This window comes from Lutjanus erythropterus, chromosome 7 (genome assembly GCF_056507025.1).
Source record: "Lutjanus erythropterus isolate fLutEry1 chromosome 7, fLutEry1.hap2, whole genome shotgun sequence".
NCBI lineage: Eukaryota > Metazoa > Chordata > Actinopteri > Lutjaniformes > Lutjanidae > Lutjanus > Lutjanus erythropterus.
Window position 1 is genome coordinate 41,461,737 of NC_139323.1, and position 15,482 is coordinate 41,477,218.

Sequence of the window (15,482 nt, forward strand, 5' to 3'; positions counted from 1 at the left end):
AACAATATTAACATGTATACACCAGTGCCTCAGTATTTATAAATTTTAGATTATTTAATTTAATCATTAGGATATTCTCTTCTAGTTCTAATTTCAACTCTATTTTCCATCAACAGAAATGAAAGAGTTCCAGTCCTGAAAACAGCAAAATAGAGTTATCCAATCAGATTTGTCTGTTGTTGTCTCTAGGCGGAGAAAGGTTCTGGCTCACTCATTGGTCAGGACAGAAGGACACATCCTGTATTTGTTTAGAAAGTGACAGGTGAATTATCAATCACATTTTGATTTTCAGAGGCTGTTAGAACCCTGTGAGTTTGAATCCTTCAGGCGGCTGGGAGTCTCTTGGCAGGAGCAGGAACTTTCTGTGGGGAGTCTGCATGTTCTCCTTGTGTCTGTGTGGGTTCTCTCTGGGTTCTCCGGCTTCCTCCCACTGTCCAAAGACAGACAGCATAACAGGTTAACTAGTGACTCTAAATTGCTTGTAGGTGTGAATGTGAGCATGACTGGTTGTCTGTCTGTGTGTGTGTGTGTGTGTGTGTGTGTGTGTGTCTGTGTGTGTGTGTGTGTGTGTGTGTGTGTGTGTGTGTGTGTGTGTGTGTGTGTGTGTGTGTGTGTCAGCCCTGTGATGAACTGGTGACTTGTCCAGGGTGTTTTGTTTTACATTTCTGTTTGATTTTGGTTTACAGTTTGTGGGACTAAAATAATCCCCTTAGATCTTCCTGAAGGACAATGACTTCTTGATCAAGACGAAGCAGATGAGATTGATGTTGCTGCTAGGTGGCTAACTTGATAGCGCTGTCTTTTTCACAGTGGACTTAGGCAGCGTAGCAGAGGATCTGCAAAGGACTGCTAGTAAGGAGACTCGTCTGTTAGCAAACAACTTTCAGACACTTGAATCTTGTTTTTCAAAGCTCCTTCCTACAGTGCAGCTCAGCAGACAGAGCAGATATCCACACTGCATTTAAGTGTGGGTGTAGGTGAGAAACAGAAATGAGAACGATGAAAAGAAACTGAGAATGATTCATATAGACTATTACAGTTCTTAATATCAAACATCAAACTAATGTCACAAGCTGCCCACTGCTTATTCCAGAAAAATCTTTTTCATCTTGCTGCATTTTTAGTGAGTCTGGCCGAACTGAAGTCTCAGAGGTTGTATAGTTGTGTTGGTCAAACAGGGGTTGGTTTGCATTGTTGTGTGTGTCTCTCTGTGGTAGAAGTCCCTGAGGATTTGTGGCCCCCTGCTTTCTAAAATTCAAAAATCTGACTAAACACTTTCACAATATTTGATATTGAGCTAATCGGTACCAGAGGAATTAACAGAAAGTAATCAAGTTACATTACTTTAATCTTGTGATACTTTGATTAGGTTAGGGACGACATTTTTAACAGGCTGTTAGTAACTGAATCGACAGGTTATTGATGTACACCTGCAAACCCAGTGGAAAATAAAAAATATAAAGTTGGTCGAGATAAAAAGTAATTGTAACTGTACATTTTTACAGATACCCTCCCAACGCTGCTTAAAGCAAATCTCCATTATGTGCAATTTTCTTCTGCAATGCTAAAATGCTTTTGCATGTTTTTTAGTAATAAAAAAGAAATATATAATATTCTAATGTTTTGCAGGAGCCATTCTGTGTAATGAGTGCTTTTACTTTTCATTCTGTGAGTAGATTTGACCTATAATACGTCTGTTTTCTGTATTTATCATCAGTGTTGTGACTTGCTGAAGACAAAAAAACACCTGAAGAGTGCACCTTTAAAATAAAATGAACATAAACATTTAAAAATGAATGTTAGTATCAATAAATCCTTACAAAAAATGTTTGAGACTGTTACGTGCCACAGTGTCTGTGTGGTGCTGTGCTCTCCTGTGCCCAGGTTCTGCCCCTCCCCCCCTTGCAGGTTGCAGTGATAGGCATCAGGTGCAGCTGCTCTGCAATCAGGACCTGGTGCTTAAAAACCTGCAGAGTGCAGCCGATCAGGGCCAGTGGGCCATTCAGCAGACTACAGTCTGCAAGTCTGTAGTCTAATCCTGCAGCAGGTTAGTCTACTCGTGGCAGTTGACAAGTGCTTTGCTAGTGTGCTCAGCTAGTGAAGTCACGTGTCTTTGTTTCATGTGCCTTGTTACCTCCATGGTTGGCGAGGGCACTTGTTTGGGTGCCCTCATGTGCCTCATGTGCTTTGCTAGTCCCACCAGCTAGCAAAGGCGCTCGTTGTTTTCTGTGCTTGTGTTCTTGTTAGCCTCGCTGGTTAGCATGGATACTTGTTGTCTTTTATGTGTGTTGTTTAATTTAGTATGTTAAGTTAACCCTTATGTTGATTTAATTTGTTAACTTGACACATTTGTTAATAAAAGAACCTTTGTTTACATCATTTTGTCTCAGTTCTCCTTCCTTCCTTTGTCTCCCGGTTAAATTTATTTAATGTTACACCCCTCATCCCGTAGCCCAACCTGGGCCAATTCATGTACTACTGAAAGAAGACCACTGAGGCAGCCATTTTAAACCATTTTATTTAGCAGAAAACACTCCAATGTAAATAAACCCACACAGATAAACAAAGTTATATAATTTCATACTTAAAAAGTGGCAGATTAATTTTAATTTCATGTTTCTAATCACGTCCAACATTCAACAAATCCACTGGGTCACTTCTACTTTAAGGCAGAATGAGTGTAATGGTGTGAAACAGATTTGAGGTAGGTTTTCTCTCAGGTGCCACAGGTGTTACACAGTCAGCAGCGACGTGTGTGTAAACACTGCTGTATTAAAAAGACGTTGTAACGTTCAGCGCCGCACTATTTCTGTTTAAACTGTGGTACGTTCTGTCAGGCCTGAACACAGGCCTGGCTGCTACGTTTCTGCAGAGTCCCGCCCTCGTTCCCTGTGCGCTTTCATTGGCTGTGGGCTACACACCCACCGATTCCCAGAAACATCCCCAAGGCAGCAAGATCAGAAAATACATGCAGAGGGCAGAGTCTCTGCAGATACACACACCAACACACACTCATTGTGCCTTTAAGTATTGAGTTTTATTTGGGTTGAATGATGCTTTAGACTGGGTTGCACCAACTAAGATGAATTTTTAAACCAGATTAAATCAAGCCTTAACTTTAAATTATGTTGCACCAAAAGTTAAGGCTTTCTTAAACCCTCTTTAATTTCAGTTTACTTCACTAAACTTGTTTTTACAAAACAGAGATCAATTTTTAATCGTGCAACACAGTTCTGCTGAATTTATACAAGGATTTACTAATTTTAAACCTAGTTTTGCTAAACTCTTTGATTAAATGAATCTTTGTTTGTGCAACCCAGTCTTATGTGATTAAAAATAAGAATATCATGGTTTATAATCAATAATCTGAGCAGAAGTTCACTTTCTGTAAAGCTGCAGTAATCAGTAGTTTAGTTTTCAATGTTTATTTTATATTACAGATAATGAGACTATTAAAATGAGAGTATTAAAAAAAAAAGTCTCATGATGATGAAACCACATGGAAATGTATCCAACTGTTTTGCTCAGTGTTTTGGTAGATATTTTCATAATTACTCAATTTATTAATCATCATATATATATAAAAAAAACATGCCTAACCTTGGCTGTTTGGTCGTGGTGTCACTCTACACTTTGATGACACGAAACTCCAAGTTAAAAAACTCCATAACTGTATTCAGGGTTGTTAAAACAGTCACACAACTTCTCAGCTCCCTATGACACCAGTATAACAACATTTCAGATTAAAATCAGTTCCCTCAGCTGGAATTCATGAAAGAAAACATGATGAACTTGCAAATTTGCACCACCAAGATTTAACTGTCAGGACAGTCCAGACCTTTGAGGGAACAGATAAGAGGTTATCTTTACACCAGCTTGTCAGTGTTTTAGTAACTATTTTGATAATTATTAATGATTAAATCATTTATCCAGAAAGAAACATGCCAATCACTGGCTGCTTACAGCTTCTCAAATGTGACGATGTGAGTAAGAGTCCCACTGAGCTCTGGGAACTTATGTGTCCTGTTCACAACTTTAAAGCACTTCAGAACTAAAAAGATTCAGTTTTGTCTCTTCAGGTGGTTTTGTTGCTCCCAGGTGGCCAAAAAACTAAATTACCGCAACTTTAAGTAGCAGAAACTTCCACAATTCAAAATGCTAAAAAATTCTTCAACATATTTGAAGTTACACATGTTGCCTATGACAACAATAAAGTTCATATAAAAAAGCCGATTTAACAGAGAAATAATAATACTCTAACCAAAACACAATAAATCAAAGAAAATATAATGACATTAAAAAGAAAAGAGTCCAGTAGCCCTGAGATCAAACATCAACTGACCTCTATACAAGTCTTAATATCACACATGGATACATATGACTCTTATTTATTATTGATTATTATAAGTAAATCTCCCAACTTCCACAGCAGAAGATCATTATTTACTATCATCACGAGCTCTGACAGTTTTAAATCCACATCTCGTGGTGTTACAGTCAGATGACCTGATAGAAAGTTCTCTTCCTGTTTTCATTCTGTTCCCTTTTTCTATCAACATTGATCTTTTTTAAAGTCACTGGATCATTTCATCATTTCGGTGCCGTGACCTCAGACCTTTGACCTCCAGGATAATTGGAGGCTGGTGATTTTGGGATTCAGGATTTGAAGCCTTTTTAATTGTTGCAGTCCCTGAAAAGCCCTGATACACCAAGCCAACCACTGGTTACTGGTTACTGGTTACTGGTTACTGGTTACTGGTTTGGTTTTTTAACAGCTCACCACTGCGGTGTGTCCGCAGTTGAGGTTTGACAACGACATGAATTGAAAAGGCGACCACTGTTCTACACTGGTATAGAAGTAGGAAATACATGTGGGAAATAAATGTCCAATCAATACTGGATCATGTGTTTGACGCTCTAGTTTTAGGCTTCAGGCTCATGAGAGGCAAACGAGAGAGACTGGCACTTTGAGTCAGAGAATGTCCACACCAAGCTGGTTAATTCTGTAAAATGCATCTTTGTCTCTCCATTTCAGCCCTCGGTCCGGACTAGAACTGCATTGATCACCACAGCAGCGATTGAATCAATCTTAGTTCTTGTTCAGTTGTCTGACAAAAAAGGAGAAATAAGAACCGTCGGATTCTGAATTCAAAAAAAGCCCAGTACCAATATTACCTGCAGACCAATAGTATCAGAATTTACCATCAGGCAAAGGTCTGCAGTTGCCTTAAGCCCCAAGCTACCAAGGACTAAATTCATCCTAAGCACTCCACTGGAAATAAAAGTTTATTTTTTATGACTTATTGTTTATTAAAAGACTGAAAAAGGGGGCGAAACAAGGGATGTGGAGGGCCCACGTTTGCCTAACGCTGCAAATTAACCCAAAATGTCTTGTAATTTCTATTAAATGTAGAGGTTGTCTGTGATCTTAAATCTGTGCAGATCTGTAATGTCTTTAATTTGAAAAACTTAACTTAAAATTAACAACCATAGTCCTGTGTGGGTCTGCATGTCCATGATTTGGGGTTCTGTTTGTGTTCAACATCTGTTTTCTGTTGCCAGACGACTGAACATGAACTGTATGACATTTGATCTCTACAAAAGAGGTGACGATGACAGAGGACAGGTTCTTTGCAAATGTGGATTTATGGCAGTAACACATGCAGAATGTGGGCAAAACTAATCTAAACTATATTTTTAATGTGGCTGCTGAAGAACAGCCTCTGAAACGTTTTTTCTCATGCAGAGCCTTGACATCATATGTGAGCGATAATATCAGTAAATTTGAGTACACACTTCACTTATCTCACAATGATGCACCACATGAACCACAGACGCATAACTAAAGCTAAAGATACGATTTTATGGACAAAAGTCTCTGCTAAAATTAAGGCAGTGTGGTGTGGACATCAGTCTCAGTCTGCATGTGTTCAGTCCAACTTTTCAGGAGTATGAAAAGAGATGCAAAGCTTTGGATCAGTTGTCTTTTGGCGACTTCAGGTCAGCTTGGTGTGTCAGGGCACTGAATGTGGGAAAAACCATCAGCTAAGAATCCTGCTGAGATTCTTAGATCTGCTTCAAGAGTCAGAAGATTCGAGATCTTCTGCAACCAGACTACATCTCACAGTTCACATCACTGCGGGATTTACGTCTGGAAAATACGATTCTGCAACATTACAGGATATTTCCAGGCTCTGATTTATTCAGAGACTGGGTTTGTGGATAGTTTGGGAGAAACCTGGTTGACCCAGATCTGCAGTCACACGCTTTCAGTTTGAATACTGAAGCCGAAGACTGACAGATCTTAAAAACCAGAACCAAGAGGAGTGAAGGACTGAAAATGTGACACGCTAACCTCTGAGCCGTCTGATCATTTTGATACATACACTGTTCAGATTTAAACATCTAAGGCTGTCTCACACGTCACAACGCCCTCTTGGTAAATATATCCAGCTTTCTTTCCTTTTCTTCCTTTTTTTTTTTTTTAAGAATGGTGCTGGTGAGGGTCCCTCAGGAGGAAGTTCTGAGGGGAAACCATGGTGCGCCTGCTGGGTGCTCGGGGTTTTTCGATGAACTTCCCTCATGATTTACTGTGGCAAACCACACAGACAGAAATAAATGTGCAAGCGGATGTCACAAGATCAGAGGATGTTGGGAGGGTGAACAGTGACAGATAGAAAATAATATGTCAGCAGATTTCTTTCTTTCTTCTTTCATATTTTGATGCTTGAAGCGCAATTTTTCATATACTTGCTGCCCCTGGTCTTCATCTGTAGCAGATATGGCATTAGTTTACGTTTTATACTTTGCTACACTGATGACATGGCGCTCTATGTTTCTAATGACACAAAACTCGAAGTTAACGGGCTCCATAACTGTTTTCAGTGTCGTTAAAACTGACACACAACGTCTCAGCTCCCTATGACACTATTATAATGACATTTCAGATTAAAATCAGTTCCTTCAGTTGGAATTGATGGGAGGAAATCTGTGCCGAGCTTCAGTGAACTTTAACATGCAAATTTGCACGTTTGGTCGAGCCGAAGGTTTAGAAAGTCAGATCCACTTTCTTTGAACCAATCGGAGAACTAATGTTACTGGAAAAAATGATACCAAAGAAAAACCACAGACGGAGAGGCAACAATTTTCAACATTTCTCAACATCAGAAGAACGGTAAGTTGAGGCTAACATAGTTAGCAAGTTAGCGTAACAGCTAAGTAACGAGGAGTCGAAAGTCAAAAGGACTAGCCCGTCTTGACTTGGGACTTGAGACTTATTTGTGACTTGAAAACAATGACCTGGTTCCTCCTCCGGTCAAAGGCTAACCACAAATAGTCTCTTGAATAAACAGCTTTTTATCAAACAAGCTAGTGCGTTAGCTAACTGATATTTAGCTAAACTGGTAGCAGGCCAGCAAACTTGGCAAGCTACTTTACCGTGTTACTGACTTGATTGCAGGTTAGCGGCTATCTCCAGACTCGCTAACTAGCTACACAAGCAGTAATTATATCTGCAGATTTTACAGCATCTACTATTCATTTAAAGTTTCAGAGAGAGAAAATCAGGTTTCAAAGCAAAATTATAAATGGAATTTATATATATATATATATATATATATATATATATATATATAAAAATCCTTTTTCTGTAAATTTTCATCTCCTGGACTCCTGAACGACCGCCATCAACAGGCTGAAAACCATAATTTTACCCTTGTCTTATAAACATATGATATAGATATATATTCTTTTTAGTTTTAGTTCATATTTAACTTACTGCATACTTATAAATATTATAAGTATTATATTACTTACTGCATACTTATAAATGTATTGGGACATATCCCGTTCTAAATATTTATCTATATATCTATATACTAATTATTGTATATGTAACATATATTATCATTTTCTATTTAATTTTATGATACTAGTCTTTGTGGCACTTTTACTATATATTAGAAAAGACTCTGCTGAGTTGTACCATACAGGCTCAGATCTTTTTGTTGACTAAATTATCACCACTTTCTCCAGCTCTACCATAGCCTCATTTGCACGAGTGTATGATGATGTCATGGTCACAGGTTTTTGTCTTCTGCGTTTGATGAGTTTCCAGAAGTAACAACACCCACAGATACAGGCAGCGAGAGCAATGATACCGGTGATAGAGAGTCCGATTGTCAGCTGATCTGGACACCAACTCTTATAGATGCAGGTCAAGGTGGAGTTCACTGAGAGGAGACAAAGGTGAGACAAAACATTTTTTTTTATTAAATAATAAATATAATAATAATACGAATAATGTCTCAGCAGTTAGATTTCTTTCTTTTGCTCATATTTTGACACTTAAAGTAGAATTTTTCATAGTCTTGCTGCCCCTGCTCCTCGTCTGTAGTAGACGTGGCATCATTTTACACTTTTCCATGCTGCTGACGTGCAGCTGTATGTTTATAATGGCACAAAATCCACATTAATGGACTCCATAACTGGTTTCAGAGTCATTCAAACTGTCACTTAATTTCTAAGCAACCAATCACACCACCATTCAGTCCAATGAGAGCTGCTCACCAGGTGCATAAGCAAAAAAGTTTTCTAGCTTCCAGGCTTAGTTCCTTGATATTCGGCCCACTCAGTTTGTGTAGAAGCGTCAACCTGTTTCCATGTTACTTTTTGTTTGTAATCAAATCACTCTGAACTCTGCCTGTTTAGCTTCAGTCTGCCTTATTTGGGTCCATCCTTTGTTTCTCCCAGTTTACTTGACACACATAACACAAAAAAGACAAAAAAAGAAGATGTAACGAGACATAACGCTACAAAAAAGACATGACCAGCAAAAGCCACGTAAAACATGTAACAAGACATAAGACAAAAACAACTAAACAAGATGTTACCAGACAAAAAAGATGCAACAAGACAAAAATAAAAATGTCTACTTTTATACTTTTTAGTTTTTCCTGCAGTAAAGAAGTTGAGTCAGTACTTCTACTTTAACAAAGAATGTGTGGACCTTTGCCATATCTGCTGTCATGGTTTTGGGTTTTTCATTGTCACTTCCTGTTTTATTTTGGTGCATTTTCAGTTGTGTGTCTTTGTGTGTTTTCCCGCTCTTTTTTGATCACTGATTATTTTCACCTGTCCTTCACTGCCCTCACCTGTGTCTTGTTATCCTCCCTCTCCCTACTGTGTTTAATCCTGTGTCTTTTCCTCCTTAGTTGTTGGTTCGTACTCGTACTTGTTAGTTTGTTTGTGTCTCTAGTGGAAGTTTGTTGCCTTCTTGTATGGATTCGTTTGGATTCTCAGTTTACCTGGCCTTTGTTTTTTTTTGCATCTCCTCAGCCTTTTCGGTAAGTCTTTTGTGTTTGTTTTTTCTCTGCCTTGTCAAAGACTCACTGCTTGAATTTGATGTTAGCTTTCTGTATCTTTTCGTTTCTCATTAAATATCACTTATTTGCTCCCCTCTGTCTGCGTTGTCTGCATTTGGGTCCAAACCTGAAAATTCTTGAACTGTGACATCTGCAAGGTGCTAAACCCTGATGGATACACCAGTGAACTGTCTTTTCTTAGTGTTACTGTCACATCAATTTTAGGAAGGTGGCACACAATGGTGCAAAATTAAAATGACAAATAATTCCCCTCAAATGCATTAAAACTAAAGTAACGAGTCCATGTTGAAAATGTAAGGAGGAGAAAGTACGGGTGTCCGTGTTCAAATGTAAGAAAAAGTAAAAAGTTGTCAGCAAAGTAAATACTCAAGTAAAGTACAGGAATGTTTTATGTCAATAACATTATATTTTTAAGCTGATTTCATTTAAAGAATATATTTCTGACGTTCCTCCACGTCCCACTAGAGGGAGCATGGATTTCACCAGTGGTTCTCGTCCCACAGTTTGAGAATCCAGGCATTAATAATTATCAAAAAAGTTTAGTAATAGTTTAATATTTTAATATTCCAGTTGATCAGTTGAGTTGCTAGATTTACTACCCTGACTATTTTACTTGCCCCGTTCAAGTGGGCAGTCTTTATTGTCGCGCCCAGTTTAGACAGAAAATCATGAGAAAGTTGAGTCCAGAATGAAAAATACCGAAGATACCCATTATCATCTGCTCCAGATGTGGTCTGTGATCTGATAGGACAGATGAGAACGACATCATTGTGATAAACTTCCCCGCCTCGCCACCTTGAGTGACTCAGCTCTCCCTCTGACTCCACACCAAACTGCTAATAATAGAAACATGAGCCAGCTCTGATTTTCTCTCTGCACTAACTTCTACTTCACCGTCTTCTTTTGGCTTTTAGTTCAGTTTCTCTTTTAATTTGGTAAAACAGAACAATTTCTTTATTTGCAATTTTACAACAACCTCATTATTTCAAAGGGACTTAAGTCATAAACCAGAAATCAGAAAAGGACAAAACTGAAAAAAATCTGCAGGATTTATAATGAATTCTGATTTTATCTACATTTTATTACCTTCCTGTGTTCACAGAGGAACACAGGCTGTTGTCATTAGTTAAACACTGCCTGATACTGTTGCAGATGTCGATCTGAACACTGATGATAACTTAAAGATGTGTGATGAGGAGAGGGAGAAGAACATTTCCTGTTAAATATGCTGTGGTCACATCAGCTTCTCAGAAAATCAAGATCAGTTTTTGTAACAGCAGCGGCTGCACATCAACCACAAACAGGGGGTTTTACCACAGCAAAGTGCCTTCTTGTCATTAACAAGATACGGGACAAACCAGGGGTTGTGACCTTTCAATTCGGTACCACTAATGAAATTTTCCACCTGCCAACACACAAAGCTAGAGGAGTAAACCATCAGCTACCCAGAAACTGTTCATGTTTCACACCTTCAGGCTTTGACAAGAGACATCAACACGCTCAACTCTGAGAGAAAACTTCATCCCTACAGTTCCTAGCAACATCTGTCCAACATCCTCTGCATGATGTGTTGTCTTTATATAATGACGTAAAGTGTCGCGTTGCAGCAACGTTACTGTCAAAGTTATGTTTCAGTTCTGTTAATTCAAAGGTACCCTGAAAATGATACACTGCAGCAATGCTGCTGCAACATTACACATAAAACATTATGTTGCAGCAACATTCCCTCAACATTACACTAAAAATGTTGCAGCAACGTTACTGCAACTTTGCACTTTAAATGTTATGCTGCAGCAACGTTACTGCAACTTTAGACTTAAAATGTTGCTCAAGTCCCGCTTGTGGCTCATTTGCTGTGTGTCATATCTTCAGCTGTCCCTATCAAAATAAAGGTAAACACCCTAAAAGTAATCTTTAAAACTTATATATATATGTGTCACCCCAAAAATCAGCCAAAAAACCCAACCGGTATATTGAAAGGCAATATAATTGTCAAATTGCCCCACTCTAACTGGTGTATAACCTGCACACAAAAGTTTGACTGTGGCGTAAGCACTGCACTGTACACTATTTCAAGGATTGTGTCATTTGTGTGCAGACTGAAGAGACTGGGCTGATAAAAATCAGTCTAATCACATCCTGTGGTCTAACTGTGTCAAACTATATTTATTACATCTTAATCTATGATCAGGGAACATGTGACTCACCAGTGTTTGTCTGACTGGTCATGTCCAAGTGAACGCTGCAGTTAACTGGAAAACACAAAGAAACATGAAAAATAATTAGTAATCAGTGCGGACGACATGGCAGATTAGTTTTTCCATCCAAATGTAGCACAAATTGTAACCACAGTTTTTAGAAATCATCACAAAACATGACAATGTATTAATGTTTCCATCCTCTCCTGTCATGTGAATGTGAGCTCACTGGTTGATGCAGATAAACAGTAAGTGAAACATTTAATTCATTTAATTTAACTGTTTGTTACATGGGGTCATGCAACAGGTTGCAGTTTGCAACTAACAGTTTAATGACACATGACTACACGTTCTCTACACCTCTCACATGATAATGTGCAGTACGAGTCGTCTGAGTGGGAGGATCAGAGAAAACATTAATATTCTAACTTCTCTCACCGTAACAATGAGCCTCTTGAAACTCCTAAAGAAAGGAGGAGAAAGAGAGAAGCATGACAGGTTAGTGCAAGAATCAGAAGTAAAATTTTAAATATAAAAATAAAAATAAGGAGTTAATTGATAAAACTTGATAAATTTTTGGATTGTGACTGACGATCTTTGAAAGACGTCCAGATACAGGAGGAGGAGGAGGAGTTTTCAGAGTGAACATGTCTGGACATGTTTCAGGTCTGAGTGGGAGGAAGAGGATGTAGGCTGCATGAACGTGGTCCTTGTTACTTTCAGTGCTGCCTGGTTTTGGCTGCTTGTCTTTGTCTTTGTTTAAGAATTTTTCAGGGTGCATTTTGAGTTTTTGCTGCACTGTGCAGACACACTCATACTCAAAATCATCATTTCATTTCTTCATCAAATTAAATCAGATGTTATTTTGCTATAAACAACCAAACTGATGTTTCATGACAGAATTCTACACAAATTAATACACAAAATGTGTCACAGTCTGTACTTAGACTTGGTATCTGAACTGATATCTAACTTATTTTCTTTATCTAAAATCTTTTTTAACTGTTAAATTGGGCTGCTTTTTTATGATGGATGGAGAAAAATAATCCTCTGCTCAGCCATCATGAGTCAGCTGACGAGGCTAACCAACCTTTAAGTCAGCTAGCAAACAATAAAACTTAAAAAAAAAAAAAGAAACGTTTTAGTCAGCTGGCAAACAATACAGCAGGGTTTGTTTTGTTTTGTTTTTAGCTAGCACCAATATAACTTCAAAAAACATTTAGTTAGTTGCTTTTAGTTAGCTATCAATATAATAATATATTTTTTGTTTGTTTTTTGTTTACCTTTAGTTAACAAACAATAAAAAACAATCTGTTTTGTTTTTATTTAGCTAAGAAACAATATAACAGCTGTTTTTGTTGGTACCCTGAAGGTTGTTCTTACCCCGTTACAGTCCTGTCCGTAGTGCAGGTAGTCCCAGCAGTGTCTGAGGACGATGGACCGGCTTGTCAGGTTCTGGACCAGGGTCTCATTATAGTAGGAGTCCGTGGCCACGACGGTTCTCTGGAAAACACAAATGGACTCATTAGAAGTTTGACTTACTCATGAAGCATTTATCATTAAAGTAAAGTGACAGATTTTTATCTCACAGTCGTTCCTTGACAATAAGAAGAAAAACTGAAGTGGAATATCTGGGAGTTTCCAGCGTCAGTCAGCAGCAGAGAAAACGTCTCAAACACAACACGTCAGAAAAAGGAAAGTGTTTTACATCATCACCCCGTCCCAGAGGGTATTTCACAATTAATCAGTGATGAGACAATAACTCAGCAACGATACGTGAACACCACATAACAGCACTCAGCAGCTCTGAAACAGTCAGAACAGTCAGAACAGTCAGAACCGCAGGTTTAGGTTCTATTCTGAGTGTCCTATAAGATACTGCAGGATTTATGATGCATCATACAGTGACTGATACTAACATATTCACTGAAGTGTGATCATATTGCGACTGATGTGCAGATTTATCACCTGAACAGGCAATTTCCCCATCATCTATTTTTTCAATTGACAGGATTACTTTATGGATCAAACAACTAATCCGTTAATCAAAAAATGATTGACAGATTAATTGATAATGAGTATAATCAATAGTTGCAGGTTTTATCAAATATTCCTCCTACGATTTGAAGAGAGATGAAATCGCGATTTCGATAAAATTTCCATTAACTGTTCGGCCTTTTTAAAGCTCCTCCCTCCCAGGATGTGCAGGACTTACGTTCTTGTCCTCCCAGTCCGTCTTACAGTCAGGTGAGGCGGGCGATTCGGACAGCAGATACCTGAAGGAACCGTCAGGTTGTTCTGTCACGTTACAGGACAGACTGGACTGAGACGCCGTCATCGGCTGAACCGCAGGAGCTGAAAATAAACCACAAACACATCACAAGTCAGTAAACCTGCGACCGACCTGTGAACTGAGAGACACGCTCGAGTCGAGTCGGCTGGTTAACACCCCTTCAGAGTGTCAGGATGAATTCATGTGCTACTGAAAAAGTAAAAACAAATATCACTACCAACCCTCACTCCAGTTTTTAAAATTGTTTTTTTTTTTAAATAAAAATGTTGGCCCTTTAAAGTTGTGTCCCAGATTTCCATCAACTGTCAGATTTTTACAAAAACTTGATTTAATCAGGCATATAAGGGTCAGCTAGAGAGAAAATTGGAGTATTTTCTCTTAAAGAATCACTCAAACTGATTAATCAATTATCAAAATAGCTTTAATAATACTCATCCATTCTTGAAATCTGGGACAAATCATGTCCTTACTAAAAAAACTTTAAAAAATATTAATACCAGCACTCTCATTTCATTGTTTTTTGTTTTTTTGGGTGAAAATGTATTTTTTGATTTATATAAATGTGATGTATGAAACGTTGTGGTTTTCTTTCCTTTTTTCTTTTCTTTTTAAACTTGCTATGTTAATATAATAAAAGGCAGGAAATAAACTTTAGATTTAGATTTTTAGACATATTCATTCAATAATATTTCTATCAGATGTGTCTCAACCATAACATGTCGACTCTGTAGTCCTTCTAAATCAAAGATCAATAAGAATTATGGTTTAAAAATGTGTATTTTGATTAACATTAAGAGAACTAATAGAAATGATAGAAATGTCTTTAATAACAAATGGCTTATTTCATTTGTCCCAGCAGATCTCAGGGGTGGAGACATGAAGACGGAGGGATGTGGACTGTCCAGGAGACAAAGGATGGAAGAGACAGACGGGGTTTAAACTTGCAGAGTCGCTCTGGTGTCGTGAATCCTGACTGATTTCAAGAAAGGAAGGAATCTGCAGCGAAGGAGGGAAGGATCTGAACTGGGAAGAGACGAGAGGAAAGAAAGTGCTTCTGTGAATGAGACGAACGTCCGTCAAACTGGACCGCAGCCACGATTTTACATGTACAGGAGAAAATTATTTCATTTTTATTCATTCACTAAACTGTCATTCAATTATATTTTTATGCAGAACAAAACAAACCTTTAAATATTTTTCTTTATTTCAGTGTGTTGCTTATTTTTTGTCTAAACTGCAAAATATAAACATTAATAAGTAATTTATTTCTAAAATGAGCTGTAAAACCAGTTTTATATTGAAAAACATTTTAAAAAATCTCCATGTGTATGTGCAGTATTTTGTACTCTTTCCTGCAGAAATGGACTTTTCTCAATAATTTTTCAGATATTTGTGTCTATATCTGAAAGAAACCATACGAAGCGTTATGTCTCTCATGCAAAAACGAGTATAAATAGTGAGTTGGAGCCACAGACTGCATATTAAATAGGTTGTAATCCTGTTTAATATACAATCTATGGTTAAATTGAGTTTTTCCACCCCTTCTCCCCAAACAGGAAACAGGTTCAAATACTCTTATTAAACTTTACATGTTTTAGTGAAACTGAA

General features: G+C 37.9%; 1 protein-coding gene across 2 annotated transcripts; it reads right to left on the reverse strand.

The window, feature by feature from the left end:
* Window positions 1-309: 309 nt before the first annotated feature.
* On the reverse strand, window positions 310-13,931 carry LOC146324463 (uncharacterized). Of its 2 annotated transcripts, none has more exons than XM_084722336.1 (5): window positions 13,797-13,931; window positions 12,965-13,084; window positions 12,020-12,044; window positions 11,591-11,635; window positions 310-430 (listed from the first exon to the last, which is right to left on the reverse strand). In XM_084722336.1, exons 1-5 carry the CDS (start codon window positions 13,917-13,919, stop codon window positions 324-326), a joined length of 420 nt encoding a protein of 139 aa, XP_084578462.1. In that variant the 5' UTR covers window positions 13,920-13,931; the 3' UTR covers window positions 310-323. The 2 variants fall into 2 exon arrangements, with proteins under 2 accessions (XP_084578462.1, XP_084578461.1); XM_084722335.1 differs by lacking the exon at window positions 310-430 and adding an exon at window positions 7,675-8,231.
* Window positions 13,932-15,482: the final 1,551 nt, after the last annotated feature.